The following is a 23,761-nucleotide window of genomic DNA, read 5'->3' on the forward strand; positions in this document are numbered from 1 at the left end:
ACAGTAGTTAGCATTGGAGGAAAGCAATATAGTAGTACTTTGTCAGGCTTAATATGTATACCCCCAACGCTTTTTTCTTATTCAAAATAAGACCTTAGCCTAAAGTATTCTTTAATGTTTAAATAAAGCCTTATTAGTTTGTCTGTCTGTGTCTCCTATTAATATCTAATAATATAAATAATACATTTCAATAACGTGCTTTAACCACCAGGTGTCCCTTTCTATCAGCTGTGCGCCGTTATGGTGTAAATATACCAATATACCGATTGGATCAAATATAAAAGTCAGCCGAATTAGTATTGATACTGCAAGGAGACTTATATTGTGAAGAGAAATTGAAGATGTTGTTTAATTGCTGATATATGTATGATCCACCTCACATATTCAGTTTCGGCGGCAGTTCTTCCTGTTTGTCTAGAAGTCTTCTCATCAGAGATCTATAAATAAAGAACTACGGCAGATATGTCATATTTAATGCAGCCAAACCATGTATTACAATGCCGTTATGTGATGACCTCCTAAGAGAAAAGCAAGCAAACTTGGAATAAAGTGTTATTTTATTTAAAAAAAACGTTTTCGGATTTCACATCAACAGGAAGTCCGGTTAACTAAAATGTCCGTGTGGAACAATACCCATAGATCTGTGGGTTAATAATGTCAATCACCACATTACACACATCCCTTCACATTTACATTTACATTAAAGTATTTCGAGGCCTTCTAAAATGTTTTTAAATATAATTAGGGTTGTAGTTGAAGATTTTGTAACGGACAACGGCACGTCCATTAATTCCACAACCACACACATGGATTAACATCGATTTAATACATTAATGTAGCCTTTGTTTCTGCTAAAAGAGGTGTCGACCAGCTGGGGCAACAAGAACATCGGCGAAATTAACCGTCGGGGAGCGTTCTCATGGCGTCTATTATCAACGCTATGGGAGGTCTATGAAGGTCTATGGGACGCCCTGCCCATTGAAAACTGACTCACAAGGGGTACCTTGTCCGTAATAGAGTGACAGGGAGGGGCCCTGACCGACCGTCAACATGTGACGGGTTGGGAGTGAGAACGTGTTGCTGGGTCAGTAGGCATCTTACCCCCCCCTGGAACATAGGGCGCTTATGTTTTCCCATGCGCCTTAGGGACCCGGGAAACGTAGTATGCTGTAAACCCTGTACAGGACTGGAGGATGCTCCTCGCCTTCCTCACTATTTTCCATGACTCTACACAAGGTAAGCGTGTGTGAGTGTGGGGACCAAAAGCCAGTCAGGGGCAGTGTGGTGGGTCGATGTTGTTGAACGACAGGGCGTTTATCCATCAGGGCTCCACCCACTGTACCCATAGAGTCCAGTAGAGGGTGGAGCCTGTGTGAAATATAACGGGGGGTTACGTATTGTAACCTTAGTTATATAAGCACAGGCGGAGCCCTCTACCTACGGGCCCTGTCTTTCCTATGCCGCTCGCTGAAGAGGTTGTAGGATGACAGGCAGGAGGCGTACCTTCTATACTGTGGGCCTGCGCGCGCATTCAGGTAGGCTCGCCCAGATTGGCCGGCTATGTTTATGCAACTCAGTATGTGAATGCTCGCATAGCATGGTTAAGGGTAGTACCCATAGAGTCCAGTAGAGGGCTCCGCCTGTGCTTATATAACCAGGGTTACAATACGTAACCCCCCGTTACACTCTACAGGTGGAAAAGTCAGAAAGGAAGGATGGGATGTATGGAAGAGAGAAAGAAAGCAGGAAGGAAAAGAGATATGGAGGATTCAAAATGAATGGGGAAAAGGGAAGAAACAAGAAGTAGGGGATGGGATGGAAGAAGGATGTAACAAATATGAAGAGATTGAAAGATAGCCTGGAGGAAAAACTATAGGAGCAGAGTAAATGAAGAGAAGGAAAAATAAGAGGTCAGATAGAGGTGATGACAGTCCAAAATAAATCATAGTGACCCAGCTTCGCACGCATCACACATCTGGGGATTTGAATTGTTATTTCAGTTTAATAAAGATTACAACATTTAAAAACCTTTTGATGTTCACAAAGCAATTTTTTAAAATACAAGTGGAAACTAAGGCTGCTGCTCTGAGCTCCTGATATTGGTGGAGATACGAGGTCTTAGCACAACCAACTGTCAAGGGGTAAGTTTACCTGAGGCGTTTGGAAGGGCTTCACTTGAATCTCAGAAGCTTTCCTATGTGCATGCATGGTAATGTGTGACAGACTATGATGGAAATGTTTAATAGGATGATATCTGCCCCGGGGCCACAGAGGCATGAAGGCAGCAGGAACACAGTCTCTCTGTCATGGTTCTGAGTTCTCCTTTTTAACTTTTCATTCTTATTTTCTTTGCTTGTCTGTGTTCTGTCTCAGAGTGGTGCAGTGAAGACGTATTTTTGTTGGCCAACCCGGAAGTTAGCATTGGCAAAGGGCTCCGTCAACAAAAAGTACTAGGATTTTTCCATTTGATTTCTGTATGTTGCAGAAAATAAGCTCTTTGGCAAACACACATTCATGATACTTAAAACGTTATGTTCAGCAGTATAATCTCCAAATATTAATGCCACTTCGTGCATAGTAAAAAGCTAACGCTATGCTATAAACAAACTATATCATGGTCACATGGCATAAGAAGGCTAATGTCAGCGTGGTGACGTTTCGTAGTTTATTTAGATACTTGTTAGCAACCTCCCTTTTTATGACAACAACTTCTGACATTTACTAGTGAAGAAGAAGAAGAATTGGGAGGGATGAAACCTTCTCTAATGGTCACACATGCAGAGCACAGCACACACAGTGACATTTTGTCTCTGCTTTTAACCCATCCTAGGAGTAGTGGGCTATTGTACAGCGCCCGGGAGCAATGGGGGTGAGGGGGGTTGTCCGGTGCCTTGCTCAAGGGCACCACGGCAGGGCAGGAGGTGAACTGGGACCTCTCCAAGTAGCAGTCCAAACTCCATATTTAGGTCTGGTCAGGGACTTGAACCGGCAACCCTACGGCTCCCAGTCCAAGCCCCTACTGACTGAGCCACTGCCGGGGTATTTATGTGAGAAAAAAAATGTGAAAATCTCTTGGGTTTCAACCACAGACCTCACTTCAGGCTTCTAATCACAAACACGTAAAAAAAGACCCCATTTACTTAAGGAAAAGGGAACTTGAAGTGGTAAAATGCCAACTTGTTTCCGGTTTTTAGGCCTTGTTTCTGCACCACTCTATTCCAGACCCGGCCCCCGTCAGTAGATGTCCTCCACCAGCTCAGACTCTCCTCTCACCCACTCCTCAGTCCACTGCCAGATTGTCTTTGTGCCATGAGCCTTTCCAGCATTTCATTCCAAAGCCCTCCAGTCCCTGTCTTCTGCCTGAGTTTTAGACCTTTTACTGTTTTCCCCCGGACTATGATTTAGCTTAGCCCTTTACCTAGTTAGCCTGCCAGCATTTTTAGCATCTTTGCGACTCTTTTTGTAAGTAAAGACTCTCTTCTTTGGGTTATTTTGTCCTTGTACTGACACTCTGGTCCTTTCCTCTCCTGTATCTCTCTCCTGTCGCAGATTGTCAGGCTTGAACAGCATGGATTTAATCAACCGTATTAACCTTCCTTTACATTACTTTTACATTTTTATACATCAGAACATTTCATTTTTTTATTTGAGCTTTCCACATTCAGGGACCATAAAATACTTTTAATTTGTAGAAAAATATCCTTATTGAGCTTCCGGAGACAACACAGACGACCTTGCTAACTGACTCAGATTGTTTGGGCAACTCAATGAACGGTGCTTCATTGAAATGCTACCTCAGATCGTGATGCGCTTTCAAAAAGCCTTATCTGCTGGAGAGAAAGCATGAATAACCATGGGTAGCGGATTTTGAAGCCGCCCCAGCTCGGGAGCAGGTCTCTGCTTAGTGCTGATTCTCAGGAAGCACACTATGACCCCCCCGGTGGGAACTGGTTCATAAGTTAGCCACCTGTTGTTTCGTTCTGTCAATTAAAAGGTTGAAACAGCAGCGTACCTTCACGTGTCCACCGAACGTGTCGAAGTCGAAGAAGTTGCAGGCCTCGTTGCCGTAGCAGCCGGGCTCCATCTCTCCACGGATCAGGATGTTACGAGTCAGCAGGCCCACCTCCGCCCTCATGTCCACCCCATCTACTTCCTCACCCATGTGGATGAACTTGGCCTTACCTTCACACACAAACACACAAACACACCAATTGCAAAGGAGGAGGACATAATGCTGAGGCAAAAATCATACAGTATATGTGCAGCTAGCACTTATAATTATGTTGACAGACAGTAAAACGATGATTATTTTTCTACAGTTTGCAAAAATTAACCACCATAAGCTACTGGTCATGACCATACTAATGAGACTGTAGCATCACAATTCTTCAGTTATGTTAGGTATTGTAAATTCTTCTTTTAAATGTCTCATTCTAGCTGAGTATCTGAAAACATGTAGGTTCTGACGGAGAAGCTAACGCTAACTAGCATTAGCTCGAGCAGCTACAGCACAGAGCTGTTCACAGTACCGTTATCATATTCACTCAGATATCCAAACTTTGTAACGCTTTACTTAAAATAGATGTATCAGTATTAGTATAAGCTGTTAGCACTTAACATAAAAGACTAAAGTTCCTATCTGCATGTCAACATAATTTTAAATATTTCACTGATGACTCTTTGGTTAACTTTTTTTAATTAAATGTCTTATAGAATTCTAACATTCCTTAAATGTCCTTTCTAATATTAGCAATGGTTATTGCCTTTCAAAGCCATATAAAACTTGATATTTCTTCTGGTATCATCAGATCTCAGACCTAAATCTCATGGTGAATCGCTTTGCTTTATAAAGCTAGGTAAATGTCAGGATATAAATAGAATAATGCTAAATCCTTTACTGCTTTAACCAGTTAAGCCCGAGCCTGTTTTTCAGGTCTCAGGCTCGGAAATGACATTCCCACAACAAATGACTATATCTTCACTTCTAAAAGGGTTAAATTAATAATCTTTATTCTCAAAGCAATGATACAAATAGAATTTTTTTATTTGAAAGTAAATTCAGATTGAACACAGTAAAACAATGTAAATGATAGTGTCCGTCCCAAAAAAAAACATTACTTATAGTGAAAACCACCCTTGAATGATGGGATAGTAGACTAAAAGCTTTAGGAATCCAAACTATAATATATAATTAGTACCCTGTATCAACATTGATGCAAAACAAGTGACATTTGACCTTTTTAGAGAGATTTAGAAGAAAAAAAACACTTGACACCTCTTTTAAACCGTTAGAGCCATTAGAGTCGAGGGGAAGTTCCTAAAATCCATCTAAACACTACCCATTGATGAATGAGTAATAAATAGCCAAAATGCCCGGAACCGGAAGCTGTCATACACTCTCATACCTATCATAGCAGCTATATATGAAAACTCTGTTGACATAAATATGATGATGGATTATCAGTAATCATTTAAAACTGACAGAGACACATTGGATTAACCTTCAGCAGCGTTTTTATCGTTTTAATGCCATTGAACACAACTTTTGATCAGAAAACAGCAAAGGTAAGATGTTTTTTGCCGTTTTGGCTCCGTAAAGCTAAGTTGTTTGTTGTCTGGTTTTACATTCGCTGCCCTGAGTTTTTGTCGCACAGTGATGATACTTATACCTCTAGAATCTGTGGAATCTCAGCTTTCATGTGATATTTTGTTTGTGCAGATGCGATAAGTAATACAGTATCTGTCACGATCTGTCTTTGTGGTGTTGTGTCTTGTCTAGATCTGTTTTTGGTTTTCTGTCTGCGTTGTGTTTTGTCTTGTTTGGATCTGTCTGTGGTTCCCTGTCGTTAGTTTCCCTGGTGTGTCTGATTACCCGATTGTGTTCACCTGTGGCCCCTGTGTTTTCTCCTCCCTCCTCACCTGTGTCTTGTTTGTGTGATTAGTCTTGTGTGTATTTAAGTTCTGGTTTTTCTGTCTGTCTTTGTCGGTTCGTCTTTTGTTGTTGACTGTGTTCACCGGTGAGTGTTCTGTCTGTCCAAGTTCTATTTCATTATCCTTGAAATAAAGGCATTATCAGTTTAATCTGCATTTGGGTCCTGCTTCCTTCGCTCTACCGTGACAGAACGAACCGACCACAAAATTGACCCAGCAGATGATTCATGGGAGGTTGAATTACAGCATTTAACTTTCTATCTGGCTTGCTGCTTCGATTTGGTGGAAGGGAACGTCCAGTGTTCGGCAGAAGAGGGCCGCTCTGGTAGAGGCGCTCCGGTTGGCAGCAGAGAAACCATGTTTTGTTGAGTTTTTACCTGACTGGATTTTGGACTTCCTTCAAGCATGTGATTCCATGCATGCTAGCTCCCTGTCTCCCAATTCCCAACCTGGCACCATACGCCTTGGTGGGTTCCGCCTGAAGTCAACCCGTGCTTCTTCCCCAGTTCCTGCTCCTGTCCAGGAGTCGTATTCCGGAACTCGTCAGGCTTATGGAGGTCCACGGAGTATTCAGGAGGCTGCTAAGAGGAGTCGTCGCAAGGCCAGGCTAGCAGCCCGAGCCCCAGCAGCCATGGTTCCGTGCTCCAGTACCATCCCACATAGCCATGGTACCGTGCTCCAGTACCACCCCACACAGCCATGGATCCGTGTTCCGGTTCCTTGCCCAGCAGCCATGTTTCCGGCTCCAAAACCGGCCCACACAGCCATGATCCAGGCTTCAGAACTGGATCTTACAACCGTGGTCCCTGCACCAGAGCTGGCCCATACAGCCATGGTTCCGGCCCCAGTTCCAGCCATGGTTCCGGCTCAAGTACCGACTCCAGCAGTCATGGTCCCGACTGCAGCACCTCGTCTCCTGCTGGCTCCCCAGCCGACGCCAGCTCCCCGAGTCTTGTCGGCGTACCGGCCGACTCCAGCACCTCGTCTCCTGTTGGCTCTTCAGCCAACGCCAGCTCCCCGTGTCCTGTCGGCGTACCGACCGACACAAGTTCCCTCTCAAGTCCCCTCTCAAGTTCCTACCCGAGTCCCCTCTCAAGTTCCTACTCGAGTCCCCTCTCCAGTTCCTACCCGAGTCCCCTCTCGAGTTCCCTCTCGGGTCCCCTCTCGAGTCCCCTTTCGAGTCCCCTCTCGAGTCCCCTCTCCAGTCCCCTCTCGAGTCCCCTCTCGAGTCCCCTCTCGAGTCCCCTCTCCAGTCTCCTCTCAAGTCCCTTCTCGAGTCCCCTCTCAAGTCTCCTCTCCAGTTCCTTCTCCAGTTCCCTCTCAGGTCCCCTCTCGAGTCCCTTCTCGAGTCCCCTCTCTAGTCACCTCTCAAGTTCCTACCCGAGTCCCCTCTCGAGTCCCCTCTCGAGTTCCCTCCTTTAGTCCCTCCTCTAGTCCCTCCTCTAGTCCCCTCTCTAGTCCCTCCTTTAGTCCCTCCTTTAGTCCCCTCTCTAGTCCCTCCTTTAGTCCCCTCTCTAGTCCCTCCTCTAGTTCCCCTCGCGAGTCCCCTCTCGAGTTCCCTCCTCTAGTCCCTCCTCTAGTCCCTCCTCCAGTTCCCTCCTCTAGTTCCTCCTCTAGTCCCTCCTCTAGTCCCACCTCTAGTCCCCTCTCTAGTCCCTCCTTTAGTCCCCTCTCTAGTCCCTCCTTTAGTCCCCTCTCTAGTCCCTCCTCTAGTTCCCCTCGCGAGTCCCCTCTCGAGTTCCCTCCTCTAGTCCCTCCTCTAGTCCCTCCTCTAGTCCCCTCTCTAGTCCCTCCTTTAGTCCCTCCTTTAGTCCCCTCTCTAGTCCCTCCTTTAGTCCCCTCTCTAGTCCCTCCTCTAGTTCCCCTCGCGAGTCCCCTCTCGAGTTCCCTCCTCTAGTCCCTCCTCTAGTCCCTCCTCCAGTTCCCTCCTCTAGTTCCTCCTTTAGTCCCTCCTCTAGTCCCACCTCTAGTCCCCTCTCTAGTCCCTTCCCAAGTCCCTTCTCTAGTCCTTTCTCAAGTCCTTTCTCAAGTCTCTCCTCTAGTCTCTCCTCTAGTCCCATCTCTAGTCTCATCTCCAGTCCCTCCTTTAGTCCCTTCTCAAATCCCAACTCTAGTCTCATCTCAAGTTCCCTCGCGAGTCCCCTCTCCAGTTTCCTCTCAAGTCCCCTCTCGAGTTCCCTCTCAAATCCCTTCTCGAGTCCCCTCTCGAGTTCCCTCGCCAGTCCCAACTCAAGTCCCTACTGAAGTGCCATTGGAGGTTCCGCTGGGGCTCCTGCCAACTCCATGTTCTGTCCCGTTGGGGGTCCCGCTGACTACTCTCCTGCCGGGGGTCCTGCCAATCCTATGTCCAGTCCTGTTGGAGGTCCCGCCGACTACTCTCCTGCCGGGGGTCCTGCGAACCCTTTTTCCTGTCCCGTTGGAGGTCCCGCCATCTACTCTCCTGCCGGGGGTCCTGCCAACCCCTTGTCCTGTCCCGTTGGAGGTCCCGCCGTCTACTCTCCTGCCGGGGGTCCTGCCAGCTCCTTGTCCTGTCTCGTTGGAGGCCCCGCCGACTACTCTCCTGCCGGGGGTCCTGCCAACCCTATGTCCTGTCCTGTTGGAGGTCCCGCCGTCTACTCTCCTGCCGGGGGTCCTGCCAACCCCTTGTCCTGTTCCGTTGGAGGCCCCGCCATCCTCTGTCTCGCCGGGGGTCCTGCCAATCCCGTGTCCTGGTCCTCTTCCGTGGGGGATCCTGCCGAGGCCTGTCCCACCAGCTCCGGTTCCTGTCCGGCCGACACCGGGTCCTGCCCGGCCTCCGGCGCTGGCCGTCAGCGCCTTCCTGCCCGGCCTCCAGAGCTCTCTGGTCTTCGCCCTCGAGCCCGGCCCCCTGAGAGCCGCGGTCTTTGCCCTCGATCCCGGCCCTCTGTGAGCCGTGGTCTTCGCCCGCGATCCCGGCCCCCTGACTCTTCCTGCCGCTGCCCTCGTCCTCGAGCCCGGCCCCCTGACTCTTCCTGCCGCTGCCTTCACCCTCATGCTCGGCCGCCCGAGTCCCCCACCTTAGACTCTGCCTTGCCCCCGGGCCGTCCGCCCGAATCCCCCTTTTTTAACTCTGCCTTGCCCCCGGGCCGTCCGCCCGAGATCCCTTCCTGGTCCTCTGCTGTGCCTCTGGGCGGTCAGCTCAGTCCCGTCCTCCTGACCCCCTCCACCCACCCTGGTGGCCTAGTGATACTGTGTTGTTGACTGTGTTCACCGGTGAGTCTGTCCAAGTTCTATTTCATTATCCTTGAAATAAAGGTATTATCAGTTTAATCTGCATTTGGGTCCTGCTTCCTTCGCTCTACCGTGACAGTATCTCTACTGTGAGTTCTGTGCTAAGTGCGTTAGCATTTTTTCGCTCAGGGCTAATTCAGAGGCTTGGTATTACCCTTGTGTTTTGTTTAGCTAAAAATGGTTAATATTGCCTGATAGCTGAGTTTCTTCCCGTTAAGTGGGTATGACACATTCATAGTTTGTTAAATGTTGAGAAGCCCTCAGACGCTGTTTCTTGCAAGATGTTGCGTTTTGCTTAACTGGTTAAGCCATTGATTAACTTCAGAGCATTTATGTTCCTCACTCAGGCCCAAGTTGTAGCACAACAAACTGATAAATAGCCTTTGGCTATCTGTCTGTGTATCTCTCTCTACTATCTCTCAGCTCCCAGCTTCCAACAACAAAAGCAGCACACCTTCTCAGTTTGTGAATAACCTCAGGGAGTGGGGAACAGACTCCATTATCACTGCTTGTTAAAAGACTGCAGCAAATTGGCACGCGGGCAGGGATTAATGAGACAGATTATAGTGAGGCGGAGATTGAGGAGCTGCCTCAGGCTCATAACAACAGGATTTCCTCTGGTTGGCCAAACACTAGTGACGTCTGCAAGAGGGGGGGAAAAAGAGAGAGCGGGGGGGGGGTTATGGACGGATTTTTTGATGAAGCTGGGCAGGACATTTGAAGATAAATGCTGAACTCCTAAATCCAAGGCAAAAGAAACACAAACTTCACTTCTCGGTGCGTGAATCAGTAGAAGGAAGCGACAGCTTTGAGAGGACGTGTCATCTCACATTATGTTGACGTGGGGCAAAGGGTTTTTCCAAGAGACACAGACAGAAAACCTTTGAATCAAACAGGAGAACAGTGAGGGCGGAAGGCTGACCTCAGACTCTCTGCTGAATGAGTATTTGTATGGTTTCATACTAGCTTAGGAGGGTTACTTTACACATGTATTCCTTTTTAAGTTACCTGTAAAACAAAGTATTCAGTAACGTTATCTGAGTATCACAATACAAAAGTCATGTAACCTGATTACTTTACGTTACTCTTGGATTTCGTAAACATCAAATGCAATGCAAATAAATAAAAGTGTTTTTTACTTAAGTGTATTAAGACAATAGAAATATGGGACCTAAGAAAAGAAGAAGGCTAATATAATGTGTCCTCTTATATTTTAGGCTAGGGTTACAGAATAGTATAGTTTACAAATGCCGTTTAACACTAAGCCTGCATGCGTGTCATCCTGTGTGTGTGTGTGTGTGTGTGTGTGTGTGTGTGTGTGTGTGTGTGTGTGTGTGTGTGGTGTGTGTGTGTGTGTGTGTGTGTGTGTGTGTGTGTTGTGTGTGTGTGTGTGTGTGTGTGTGTGTGTGTGTGTGTGTGTGTGTGTGTGTGGTGTGTGTGTGTGTGTGTGTGTGTGTGTGTGTGTGTGTGTGTGTGTGTGTGTGTGTGTGTGTGTGTGTGTGGTGTGTGTGTGTGTGTGTGTGTGTGTGTGTGTGTGTGTGTGTGTGTGTGGTGTGTGTGTGTGTGTGTGTGTGTGTGTGTGTGTGTGTGTGTGTGTGTGTGTGTGTGTGTGTGTGTGTGTGTGTGTGTGTGTGTGTGTGTGTGTGTGTGTGTGTGTGTGTGTGTGTGTGTGTGTGTGTGTGTGTGTGTGTGTGTGTGTGTGTGTGTGTCAGTTTGAATGGGCTCAGTCAGGAACACACCGCTCTGCATGCAGGCTGAGAGTTTACCTTGGCACTGAGTTAGCCCAAACACCTCCCTGACTCCAGCACAGCTCTGGGCTGTCACACACACAGTTGCGAAGGGATCCTAGCAATAAAGATGGTTTCAGTGTGCGATGTTAATCTGTTTGGGCAGATTTTTGAAATGCCAATGTTAAACAGGAATTCCATTCCAAATAACTTTAGGCTGTATCTTAAAAAGAAACACATTCTGTATTCAATAAATAAATAAAGATGATAAAGATTCTCATCCTGAAAAAATGTCAGCAAAGATAGTAATAAAGCCAGTTATTATAAAAAGCCAGGGTCTGATCCTAAGAGGTTCTCAAAGTAAAGTTCACAGCATGAATTTAGCAGCAACTGTTTGGTATGTTGCAAATGCAGTTAAAGAAAAACACAAGTCCACTCAAAAGTGTTATAGTGACTGCTGGGTGCTGCAAACACACCTGCAGCAGTGCATTATGGGTGAAACGGTTTACAGGAGTCACGGTTTGGTGCATCGGAAAAAGCACAAGGATACATTTCTTTATTTTATTTTGAACAGACACTAGTGCAAGTGTCAAAGACAGAACATGTATTTTTGTAGTGGACAATAGCAGCATTTTGCCCAGCGGTCACTATGCTAAACAGTTTTCTGTATCCAATATAAGATACGTTTGTATTACACTGAACAAACACTCTCCTGAAGGGAACAGGTCACAATAGGCTCTGAATAGCATCTCATGCTATGAAAGTGGAAACACATAATACAGGTTTCTGTTTCTGTGGACCGGGAAAAATGTTCGCATCAAAATGCACCGTGAAGTTATAGCAAGAGGGGAAAGGCTCTTATTTTCTTAGCACTGGTCATTGGTCAAACTGACAGTGAGCGCTCTGCTGCAAATAATGCCTCACTGAAAAACAACTGTTATCTTCTGTGACCGAGGTTATATTTCATTCTGTTCTTTTTGAGTGACTAGATTTCTTTTTTTTTTCAAGCCATTTCTCCGAGATGGCACAAAACTACAGAAAGAAATTATACAAATGTTAAAATAGAAAGAGAGGTATTTTCCCTGGTGGTCTGGTGCACTGAACATGTTGACTTGAATTAAATATATCATATCAACAGATTTTACATTACTGTATTAGGTTATTTGAAAGCAATAATAAGTTTAAATAACAAATATTAGGTTCAATATTAATATTATTGCTTTCAACTTAGGTTGAATTTGTTGAAATAATAAATGTGATTAAAATCCACGATTCAGTTTTTAGTGTGATTAGGATTCAGTGCTCTCACCTCCGCGGCACGGGTTTGATTGCCGTCGATTCCAGAAGTCAGACTGTAGGGAGTTGGGAACCAAAGGGTTGCTGGTTCAAGTCCAGATGGGATAAGACTGGTAGTTGGAGACGTGCCAGTTTGCCTCCTGGACACTGCCAAGGAGTCCTGGAGCAAGGCACCTAACCACCACCTGCCCCTTTGCTATGACACCTCTCCATTAGTGTTTTTGCATGTGTTTATTTCTGGCCTATGATTGTAATTGTAAAATAACACCAGAGTGAAGAACTGCATTTCAATTGTGAGATTGATAAAGTGATCAATCTGCTTCACTTCATCGGAGGTCCTTCTTTCTGTGCCAGTGGCTCGGTCCAGATTGCAACAGCAATGCAGAATTGAAGTGCTGAGTTTTTTTTATTTCTGTTTTTCAGATATGTGTTTCAATTTCTTGATGGATAAGACAGGACAGTTTGGAATATTATATCATTATTGTTTCTGCTTCCAGAAGAGTATGCCTTGCTCATAGTCTGAGCTCTACAAATAAAATAAACATGTGCTGTAGTTTGCCAAACTGCATCAGAGAGAGTTGTGTTTGAGACGAGGCGGTGTGTCCGTGTTTCTAATGCTGTGGAGGATGTGAATGGAAACACATCCAGCATCACCCAGACATGCCAATAACCGGGACAAAAGAGAAGTGGTACATTTGATTTCATAGCATAAGAGATGCTTTTCACTTGTATAGCCTATTGGAGCTGTTGCCTTCAGGGAAAGTGTTTGTTCAGTGTTCATAACAAATAATTCTTTGAAATGTCTTTTATTTTTATGACGACAATAGTTAATCTCAATCCCCAGCAAGAGGACTCTTCCTGTCTTCAACACTTGAACTAAGATCTGTTCAAAATAAATGTATCCTTTGCATTTTCTTATCCAACCTGCAAACTACTGGAACCAGACCGTGAGTCCTGATCCAGGATCAGATCAGAACCATTGAAGCTGTGTCTTCTGTATGGCTTACAGTACCTGCATGCATTGTTTCTCAGGAATTCTGCACTCTGTCAATGACCATTAAAACTACTAAATCGAAAATAATTATAAATTGGGAAAAAAAATGATGATAAGTTGAAATCGTAAGAATTGTACATTTGATGCAGGTTTGTTATTGTAATGATTACATTACATTACATTGCATTTAGCTGACACTTTTATCCAAAGCGACTCACAATAAGTACATTCGACCAGGAAGACACAACCTTGAAGAAAACAGAATCATATAAGTACATCAGGCTTCATAGAGCCAAACATTTCAAGTGCTACTCAACTGGCTTTAGATAAGCCAGTCCTTTGTTAGTATATAAGTGCTTTGTTAATAATTCTATCACTCGAAGTGGAGTCGAAAGAGATGAGTTTTCAGTCTGCGCCGGAAGGTGTGTAAGCTATCTGCTGTCCTGATGTCAATGGGGAGCTCATTCCACCATTTTGGAGCCAGGACAGCAAACCCACGTGTTTCTGCTGATGGGAACTTGGGTCCCCCTCGCAGCGAGGGTGCAGCGAGCCGTTTGGCTGATGCAGAGCGGAGTGCACGTGCTGGGGTGTACGGTTTAACCATGTCCTGGATGTAGGAAGGGCCAGATCCATTCACAGCATGGTGCGCAAGTACCATTGTCTTGAAGTGGATTCTAGCAGTTACCGGAAGCCAGTGGAGGGAGCGGAGGAGCGGAGTGGTGTGGGAGACATTTAGGAAGGTTGAAGACCAGACGAGCCGCTGCATTCTGGATGAGCTGCAGAGGTCGGATGGCACATGCAGGTAGACCAGCCAGGAGGGAGTTGCAGTAGTCTAGGCGTGAGATGACGAGAGCCTGGACCAGAACCTGCGTTGCTTTCTGGGTCAGCTGGGGACGTATCTTCCTGATGTTGTAAAGCGTGTATCTGCAGCAACGGGTTGTAGCAGCGATGTTTGCAGTGAAGGACAGTTCGTTATCTAGGGTCACACCCAGATTCCTTGCATGATGTAAAGAGAATCACTTCATGAGATACTGTAGCCCCGGTTCTTTTGATGGAGCCTTAACTCTGTCTCTGTGTCAGTGCTCTACTTGCTCTGATGACAGTAAACCCAGGCACACACTAAGTGAGATTAAGCTTTTATTATTTTGAAACCAGCTCTGGGTAAAAGGTTACCAGAATGCTTTGCCATTTTCAGAAATGAATTCAAGACACAGTTTGTGAGTGATGTGCTGCTTGTTTATGTACATGGTGTTTTTTCATTAGTCGAGCTTGTTTCTTGTTTTCTTCAACCTTGTGGCGCACAAGTGTTTTTTGTGCCATAAAGTTGACGTTGCTTGACATTTCAATTTACTCTCCTTAAAATTAAGTCAAAATGTGTGTTTGCGAATATTGTTGCCTGAACTTCTCAAGGGTTTTGTAAGAAAACCTCACCAGTGACCTGAGATGTCCTAACAGCTCACTGTAGAGACCTACCTTGCAATCAAACATGTACAAATTGGTTTTTTTCCACAGCCGGTTTTTATTTTAATTTTAAATTAATAAATGTGTTTACCTTGGAAAGACAGGGGACTGAAATGTGGCCCAGAAGGAAATAAAAGTGCTGTCGGACAATGAGAGGTTCAAACACAGCAGCAGCCTTGGCAGTGTTTGTGTGTGAGCTGCTGTTCCTGTGAACACGCTGCATCTATATATTTTGATAATTCAACTTCTTCAAATACTGACTGTTGCACTACCCATTACTGTAACAACAGTGCTGTCAAATAACACCATGCAATACACATGTATACCTTTCTATTGCCATTACCTGGCTGCTACTTTATTACTTTATATTTGTTCAACCTCATTTTTACAATGCTGTTACTTAAATGTATAACATAACATTTACCTAATACTGTTTCATTTATTTATTTTACTTATGTCTTTAACTGTCTCTTTGCTCAAACAATGTATGTTACTCTGATTCTGATCAAACAGGATCAAAATAATCTTCAAAGTTTGATTATCAATGACAAAAAAAACCACATATGATATTATATCAATCAGGTCAGGTTGCCACTCTTTTTATCTATTTGATCTGCAACCGGCTCGATGTAGCTGAGAACTGATTAGAGTATGAAAGCAGCATGAACTTATCAGGTCAGTCTGATGTCATAGCCACATATTTAAAATAGGGGTGCAACAACTAATCGACTTAATCGATGACCAAATGAGTTGCCAACTAATTCAGTCGTCGATTTGTTGGTGACGTCATCACGTGTGTTTTACGCGCCGTTAAGCTCCAACGTTATCGGTCTTTTTATCGGTACTGGAGACATTTAAAAAATATATGTCATGTATTATTGTAATTTCTTCTTCTTCTTCTCTTTCTCTTTCTTCTTCTTCTTCTTCTTCTTCTTCTTCTTCTTCTTCTTCTTCTTCTTCTTCTTCCTTCTCTTACTTCTTCTTCTTCTTCTTCTTCTTCTTCTTCTTCTTCTTCTTCTTCTTCTTCTTCTTCTTCTTCTTCTTCTTCTTCTTCTTCTTCTTCTTCTTCTTCTTCTTCTTCTTCTTCTTACGTAAAACTGACACAAAACAACAAACTTTTGCCGAGCCAATAGGCTTGTTTGAGACGAGCGAGACCTGCGCAGTTGCGATCAACGTCTTGCTCGTGCGTTGCATGATGGTTAGTCATTTTGTCCGACTTGCTCTGGAGGCTCGCCTACATGAGACGTTGAAATCTCGCGGGTCAAAGACGCCCGCAGCCTTGAGAGCGAGGCGCGGCGAGGCGGCGCAGTTCCTCTCCACGGGCTGCGGAAGCGAAATGCTTGATGGGAAACGACTCGCTTGGTATCTCGAGCTGAGCGCTCATTGGTGGTTTTCACCCCGTGCTGCTTGTTAATTCAGGCATCAATGAAGAACGAAAGAAACTGTCCCACAGCAGGAACTGTCAATAGCTGAAGAAAAGCTGTTGGAGTGGATTGTAAGGCCTACTTCCTATTTATACGGAAGTGAGCCTGGAGGTGGGGCCCACGTCATAGGTGGGCGTGGAATAAGTCTGTCAGTGCTGCACACGTGCAGTGGGGATTACCCAATAGCGATAGCCTTAGAGGGCTGCGCCTATACTCATAGAAGCTGGGTTACATTACGTAACCCCAGTTCTTCTTTAAGAGCCTCCTCTGTCCTCCACTCGTTAACTGTATTAATGGCACCTGTTTGAACTCGTTATCAGTATAAAAGACACCTGTCCACAACCTCAAACAGTCACACTCCAAACTCCACTATGGCCAAGACCAAAGAGCTGTCAAAGGACACCAGAAACAAAATTGTAGACCTGCACCAGGCTGGGAAGACTGAATCTGCAATAGGTAAGCAGCTTGGTGTGAAGAAATCAACTGTGGGAGCAATTATTAGAAAATGGAAGACTTACAAGACCACTGATAATCTCCCTCGATCTGGGGCTCCACGCAAGATCTCACCCCGTGGGGTCAAAATGATCACAAGAAGAGACGGTTAGCAAAAATCCCAGAACCACACGGGGGGACCTAGTCAATGACCTGCAGAGAGCTGGGACCAAAGTAACAAAGGCTACCATCAGTAACACACTACGCCGCCAGGGACTCAAATCCTGCAGTGCCAGACGTGTCCCCCTGCTTAAGCCACTACATGTCCAGGCCTGTCTGAAGTTAGCTAGAGAGCATTAAGATGATCCAGAAGAGGATTGGGAGAATGTCATATGGTCAGATGAAACCAAAATAGAACTTTTTGGTAAAAACTCAACTAGACGTGTTTGGAGGAGAAAGAATGCTGAGTTGCATATATAGACATTTTTATTGATTGGGATAATCCCTTGAGATGCACCATCTCGTTTTCAAGGGGGTCCCGACAATAGCAACAACTTACAGACATACATAAACAAAAAGACAAAATGCAAAACATGACACACAAGACAAACCACATACAGTCTGTTAAGTAAAATTCAAGCAATGCATACAATCATTACAATTTGAGACGGTCAAGCAAATCAGTTTCATCAATATCAGTTTCATTAATAACAAGTACAGACCAGTTGAAAGCGAGATGATAATGCATGTTTAAATAAACCCAATGATGCAAGAGATCTAATGGCAGCATCCAAAGAACACCATACCTACTGTGAAACATGGGGGTGGAAACATCATGCTTTGGGGCTGTTTTTCTGCAAAGGGACCAGGACGACTGATCCGTGTAAAGGAAAGAATGAATGGGGCCATGTATCGTGATATTTTGAGTGACAACCTCCTTCCATCAGCAAGGGCATTGAAGATGAAACATGGCTGGGTCTTTCAGCATGACATTGATCCCAAACACACCGCCCGGGCAACGAAGGAGTGGCTTCGTAAGAAGCATTTCAAGGTCCTGGAGTGGCCTAGCCAGTCTCCAGATCTCAACCCCATATTAAATCTTTGGAGGGAGTTGAAAGTCTGTGTTGCCCAGCGACAGCCCCAAAACATCACTGCTCTAGAGGAGATCTGCATGGAGGAATGAGCCAAAATACCAGCAACAGTGTGTGAAAACCTTGTGAAGACTTACGGTACGTCCACACAGCAGCTTTTCAAAAATCTTGAAAATCTTGGAGCTGGGCGTGTCTGAAAGCTTGGGGATTTCGCGACCAACAACCAATCACATGAATCTCCCGCCCCCGACATACAAAGCAAAAAACCCCGGTTCTTCTCCACTATAACATTTATGAGATTAATGTCTATGGTGCTATTTTATGCTACATTCCATGCTGGCTAATGATACTGTCTATGCTTGCTAGCAACGAAGTAAACTAGCAACGAAGTAAACTGGATATAAAATCCCCAAACAAGCGAAAACCTACCAGTTTCACCCACTGCCTCTGCCTCCTCCCTCCATGCCTGGTTCCTCCGGTTTGTATCCCGGTAAGTAAATAGGGACTGGTCATAAAGAACCGGGTGATTTGCTACCGCAATAACTAACTTCTCCTCCATTTTTGTTAGGAATATAGAATGAACTGCGGTCTGGCTCTCCCAGCTTGCACACGGTTTGATTGGCTAGCGCTTGAACTGTCAGATTTGCATAAACGGATCTGATTGGCTGTCGCTTCCAGCTCAGCCTCAAAAGTTGAACATTGTTCAACTTTGGAATCCTGAACATCCTGGAAATCCTGGAAATCTTCGCCTCGCACCCCCACAATGCAGTTCGGCGACAAGCGAGGGAAAGTGACGTCATCCCCATTCAAAGTCAATGGGCGGAGACGCGCTGGAAGCGGTGGACAAATCGCCAAAAGCTGCTGTGTGTACGGGCCGTTACAGAAAACGTTTGACCTCTGTCATTGCCAACAAAGGGTATATAACAAAGTATTGAGATGAACTTTTGTTATTGACCAAATACTTATTTTCCACCATAGTTTGCAAATAAATTCTTTAAAAATCAGACAATGTGATTTTCTGGATTTTTTTTTTCTCATTTTGTCTCTCATAGTTGAGGTATACCTAGGATGAAAATTACAGGCCTCTCTCATCTTTTTAAGTGGGAGAACTTGCGCAATTGGTGGCTGACTAAATACTTTTTTGCCACACTGTATATACGTATATCATATACAGCAATACTCTCTGCTCTCTTCCACACAAACCTCACACAGGTAAACACCTGATTATATTCACTAAGAGTGCCGCCGATATCCATGTGACCCAACTAACTAATTAACATGAAACCCTCTTGTTGTTATATCTGCTTGTGTATGAATGAAACAAACATATAGCCTTTTCCTGACAGGTCTAGTTGGCATACAGCTCTGATGGCAGATCCAGGATCAGCCCTGTATTCTCACACATTGCTGGTTCTCTTACCTTGGACCTTGACCTGGCTGGATGTGCAGGTTGAGCAGGGCATCAGGCTGAACTCCTCCGCCTGGTGCATGGAGTAGTCTGTGCTGGCGACCACCACCCGGTCCCCGGACCTCCAGCCCTGTGCTTCGTCCCCCAGCTCCAGGATGCTGCTGTTGGACAACATGTCGATGGAGACGGAGGCCTGAGGACGAACTGTAGGGGAGACAGTGAGAGTTAGAGACACACAACGCAGCTGACACACACACTGCTAAATACACACGGCCTACACAGACACACACACACAGCAACACAGTCCATATTAAAAGATTGAATCCCATCTCAAAGTCCATGGCTCATTCCACATATACATCTCCTCACTGCTGACACAGCACTTAACTGCTGTCAATCAGGCGTCAATAAAATGAGTACTCCTGGACTACTGAAAAGCACACTTGGTAGAGGCTGGCAGCATATATATTGGGGCGCAGTCACCGTGTAAAATCAGCTTTTACTCACCTCATCTATAAACTATATATATGGTGGCCCAAAAAATATCTTTAAGACGAATTAACTATTCCTCTACTTTGACTAGAAAACTTTGACAGTAGTCACATAAAGAAGCACCATCATTCTGCCCACAATGTGTTAACCAAAGGTACAATAAGTAAGCAGCAACAAGCCCAAACTAAAGTGGAACAAAAATGTTCAAGCGGGGCAGGATTGACTACTATACTGACTACATGTGTAAGGTCAGCGGGGACAGTGTTATAAGTGAACAGCTGAAAAGAAACGGGAGAATTCATGCAAACATGCAGAGGGATACAAAGAACGCTTCCAATTCCAACGTGACATTTCCTCCAGCCACCTGCATCTTGACCTTTAGAGGACATAGAGAGGTCCTGTAGTCGCCCACTATTTGGCACTTACTCAGTATAGTAAAACTCCTTTTACAACTGAAAGGTTCTGTTATGTCTGTTGACATGGACACCACCCAAGATACTTCCCAAAAAGAGCTGCTCAGCCAAGTGAAAGGATATCTGACTATACAACCCAGTCTCCAGGCATTTCGTGTTATAGTCACGACATTTAATCTATTGATTTGTGTTTACCAACACGATTTTCCCCTTTTTCTCGTGTCACACAGAACGATTTTAAAAGCAATGTATTTCTATTGGTAGTGTGTTTCGTGCCTGCAGCACGTATTTTTGTCCGTTCGGGTCTTGGAAGACCGGAAGCTGTGTGGTTCATAAAAACATGTTCTTACTCAATATCAAGCCACGATTATTGTTTTTATTTTAAATCACATAATGTCGGACTTTTTTTGCCATCTGTGAGGAAAAGAAATGGCTCAGAGCCTCAGAATACTGACATCAGTATTTTTCAAATATTTTTTTCCTTCTAATTTGTTATTCTTTTCTAAATAACATTACATTACATTGCATTTAGCTGACGCTTTTATCCAAAGCGACTTACAATAAGTGCGTTCGACCAACAAAATACAAACTTGAAGAAAACAGAATCATATAAGTACATCAGGTTTCATAGAGCAAAAACATTTCAAGTGCTACTCAACTGGCTATAGATAAGCCAGCCCTTTATTAGTATATAAGTGCTTTGTTAATAGTTCTATCGCTCGAAGTGGAGTCGAAATAGATGAGTTTTCAGTCTGCGCCGGAAGGTGTGTAAGCTATCTGCTGTCCTGATGTCAATGGGGAGCTCATTCCACCATCTTGGAGCCAGGACAGCAAACCCACGTGTTTTTGCTGATGGGAACTTGGGTCCCCTTCGCAGCGAGGGTGCAGCGAGCCGTTTGGTTGATGCAGAGCGTAGTGCACGTGCTGGGGTGTACGGTTTAACCATGTCCTGAATGTAGGAAGGGCCAGATCCATTCGCAGCATGGTACGCAAGTACCAGTGTCTTGAAGTGGATTCTAGCAGTTACTGGAAGCCAGTGGAGGGAGCGGAGGAGCGGCGTGGTGTGGGAGAATTTAGGAAGGTTGAAGACCAGACGAGCCTCTGCATTCTGGATGAGCTGCAGAGGTCGGATGGCACATGCAGGTAGACCAGCCAGGAGGGAGTTGCAGTAGTCTAGGCGTGAGATGACGAGAGCCTGGACCAGAACCTGAGTGGCTTTCTGTGTCAGCTGGGGACGTATCTTCCTGATGTTGTAAAGCATATATCTGCAGCAGCGGGTTGTAGCAGCTATGTTTGCAGTGAAGGACAGGTTGTTATCTAGGGATCACACCCAGATTCCTTGCAGTCTGAGTCGGGGAAACAACTGAGGTGCCGATGTTGATTGTTAGGTCAAGAGTGGGACAAGCAGTTCAGTCTTGTCAAGGTTGAGCTTGACGTGATGAGCAGACATCCACTGAGAGATGTCAGCTAGACAAGCAGAGATGCGTGCGACGACCTGGGTCTCTGAGCGGGGAAAGGACAGAATTAATTGGGTGTCGTCAGCGTAGCAGTGGTATGAAAAACCATGCGGGCTAATGACTGATCCGAGCGAGTTTGTGTACAAGGAGAAGAGGAGGGGACCAAGAACAGAGCCCTGAGGGACCCCTGTAGTTAATTGACAAGGGTCGGACTCCGACCCTCTCCAAGTAACCCTGTAGGTGCGGTCTTTGAGGTATGAGGTGATGAGGGAAAGTGCAGAGCCTGAAACTCCAAGTTCTTGGAGAGTGCGAAGGAGGATCTGATGATTCACTGTGTCGAATGCAGCAGACAGGTCCAAAAGGATGATGACAAAGGAGAGGGAGGCTGCTTTAGCAGTGTGCAGTTCCTCAGTGACAGCAAGGAGGGCAGTTTCTGTGGAGTGACCTGCCTTGAAACCAGACTGGTGCAGATCCAGAAGGTTGTTCTGATGGAGATAGCAGGAGAGTTGTCTAAAGACAGCGCATTCAAGTGTTTTAGACAGGAACGGGAGGAGAGAGACAGGCCTGTAGTTTATAACATCAGACGGGTTGAGAGTGGGTTTCTTTAGGAGAGGGTTTACTCTTGCCTCCTTGAGACTGTTTGGAAAGTGACCAGAAGTTAGAGAAGTGTTGATGAAATGGGAGAGAAACGGTAGGTTATCAGGAGCGATAGTCTGAAGGAGGTTTGAAGGGATAGGGTCCAGAGGACAGGTGGTAGGGCGGGCAGAGGTAATGAGGGTAAGAACCTCAATTGGAGAGAGAGGGGAAAATGAGGTCAGTGTGTGGGTGAAAGGAAGGTCTGGTGACCCAGCGGTGAGTAAAGGTGAGTCAGAAAAAGAAGAGCGAATATCAACTTTTTTTTCAAAGTGGTTAACAAAGTCGCTTGACAGAAGGGAGGAGGGGGAAGGGGCTTTGGGGGGGTCCAGGAGGGAGGAGACTGTTATTTACTCAACAATAACACACAATTATCCTTGTTTTTATTTATTTGTTTGATTCTATAATATTGGGCTTTTTTGCCGTCAGTCAGGAACTGAATTTCAAAATTCCACCGAAACTGAATATGTGACGTGGATCATAACTATATCAGCAATTAAACAACATCTTCAATTTCTCTTCACACAATACGTCTCCTTGCAGTATCAACACTAATTCGGCTGACTTTTATATTTGATCCAATTGGTAGATAGGTAGCGGTGCACAGCTGATATTAAGATATAAGTATTAAGATATTACTGATTTTCTTTGAATATAAGAATGTAAATACTGAGTTGAGAGAATAGTCAGGGGTTGTGGGTGATGGGAGACACATTTATGGAATCAGAATTGCAATAGCTTACCATTAAATGATGGATATACCTTTCTGTCTATGATGTTTTACAAATCAGATATTAATGTGTAAAGTAAAACATGTCAAATAATATAGCAATATCCTGTAACATTATGTGAAAACATGAATAAAACTACACATCTTCAGATGTTATACATAAGTGTCCTACACTAATAATAAAAAGTATAATTTGTTGTGTTAACATTTTAAACTTGACCGTTTTTTAACCCGCACCGCATATTGGTGAAAGCACGTTATTGCATTTTTTTGTTGAATAAGTTATATTTGATGAAAAAATATTAAGAGTAAATACAAAATAGGGGGAAAGTAGAAGGTCAATGATAGAAATATAGAATATAAAATATCAAGAAGATACTGTAAGTGATCTCTACAATAAAACAGTTTAGTGCAGAATGTTCAAAGATATTAATAGGAGGATGTGCAAAACAGAAAAACGAATTAACCTTTATTTAAACATTAAATAATACTTTAGGTTAAGGTCTTCTTCTTCTTCTTCTTTGGGGGTATCTATCTACAGATAAATATTAAGCCTGACAAAGTACTTAAAGTCTAATATATTGCTTTCCTGCAAAGTTAACTATGTTGAAGCACTTATTTTAACTGATATTATACATATGTATTATACTCTTATAAGATGTATGTAGATAGTATAAGAAATATGCAGAATAGGACAGTTTAATGGTGGAGGTATACACACATATTGATAGATGTCTTGTAATGCACTGTTGAGGAACCTGTGACCCAAGTTTTTCATTCATTGCATAACTACACCGTAGTTGTGTAGGCCTATATGATATGTCAATAAACCTTAGAAAATCTTGAAATCTTGAAAGGGATGTGCAAAATAGCCATTATATACAGTTTTTAACTATTAACTATTAGTAGAGAATAACGAGTAATGAATATACTTTATAGGAATCTGCAGATAAATGTTTAGTCTTCTCAAGCACCAACTATCAAATATCTCTCCCTGAATTGTACTCAGGTGTAATTAAAGTC

General features: G+C 44.4%; 1 protein-coding gene across 1 annotated transcript in view; it reads right to left on the reverse strand.

The window, feature by feature from the left end:
• cemip (cell migration inducing hyaluronidase 1) overlaps positions 1–23,761 on the reverse strand; it is a gene marked incomplete in the record, with an annotated part of 278,643 nt that overhangs the window by 92,938 nt on the left and 161,944 nt on the right. The window contains 2 exon segments of the mRNA XM_034226980.1: positions 4,013–4,182; positions 19,026–19,217. Of these exon segments, the coding sequence (XP_034082871.1) occupies positions 4,013–4,182; positions 19,026–19,217 (362 nt within the window).

This window comes from Gymnodraco acuticeps, unplaced genomic scaffold (genome assembly GCF_902827175.1).
Source record: "Gymnodraco acuticeps unplaced genomic scaffold, fGymAcu1.1, whole genome shotgun sequence".
Lineage (NCBI taxonomy): Eukaryota > Metazoa > Chordata > Actinopteri > Perciformes > Bathydraconidae > Gymnodraco > Gymnodraco acuticeps.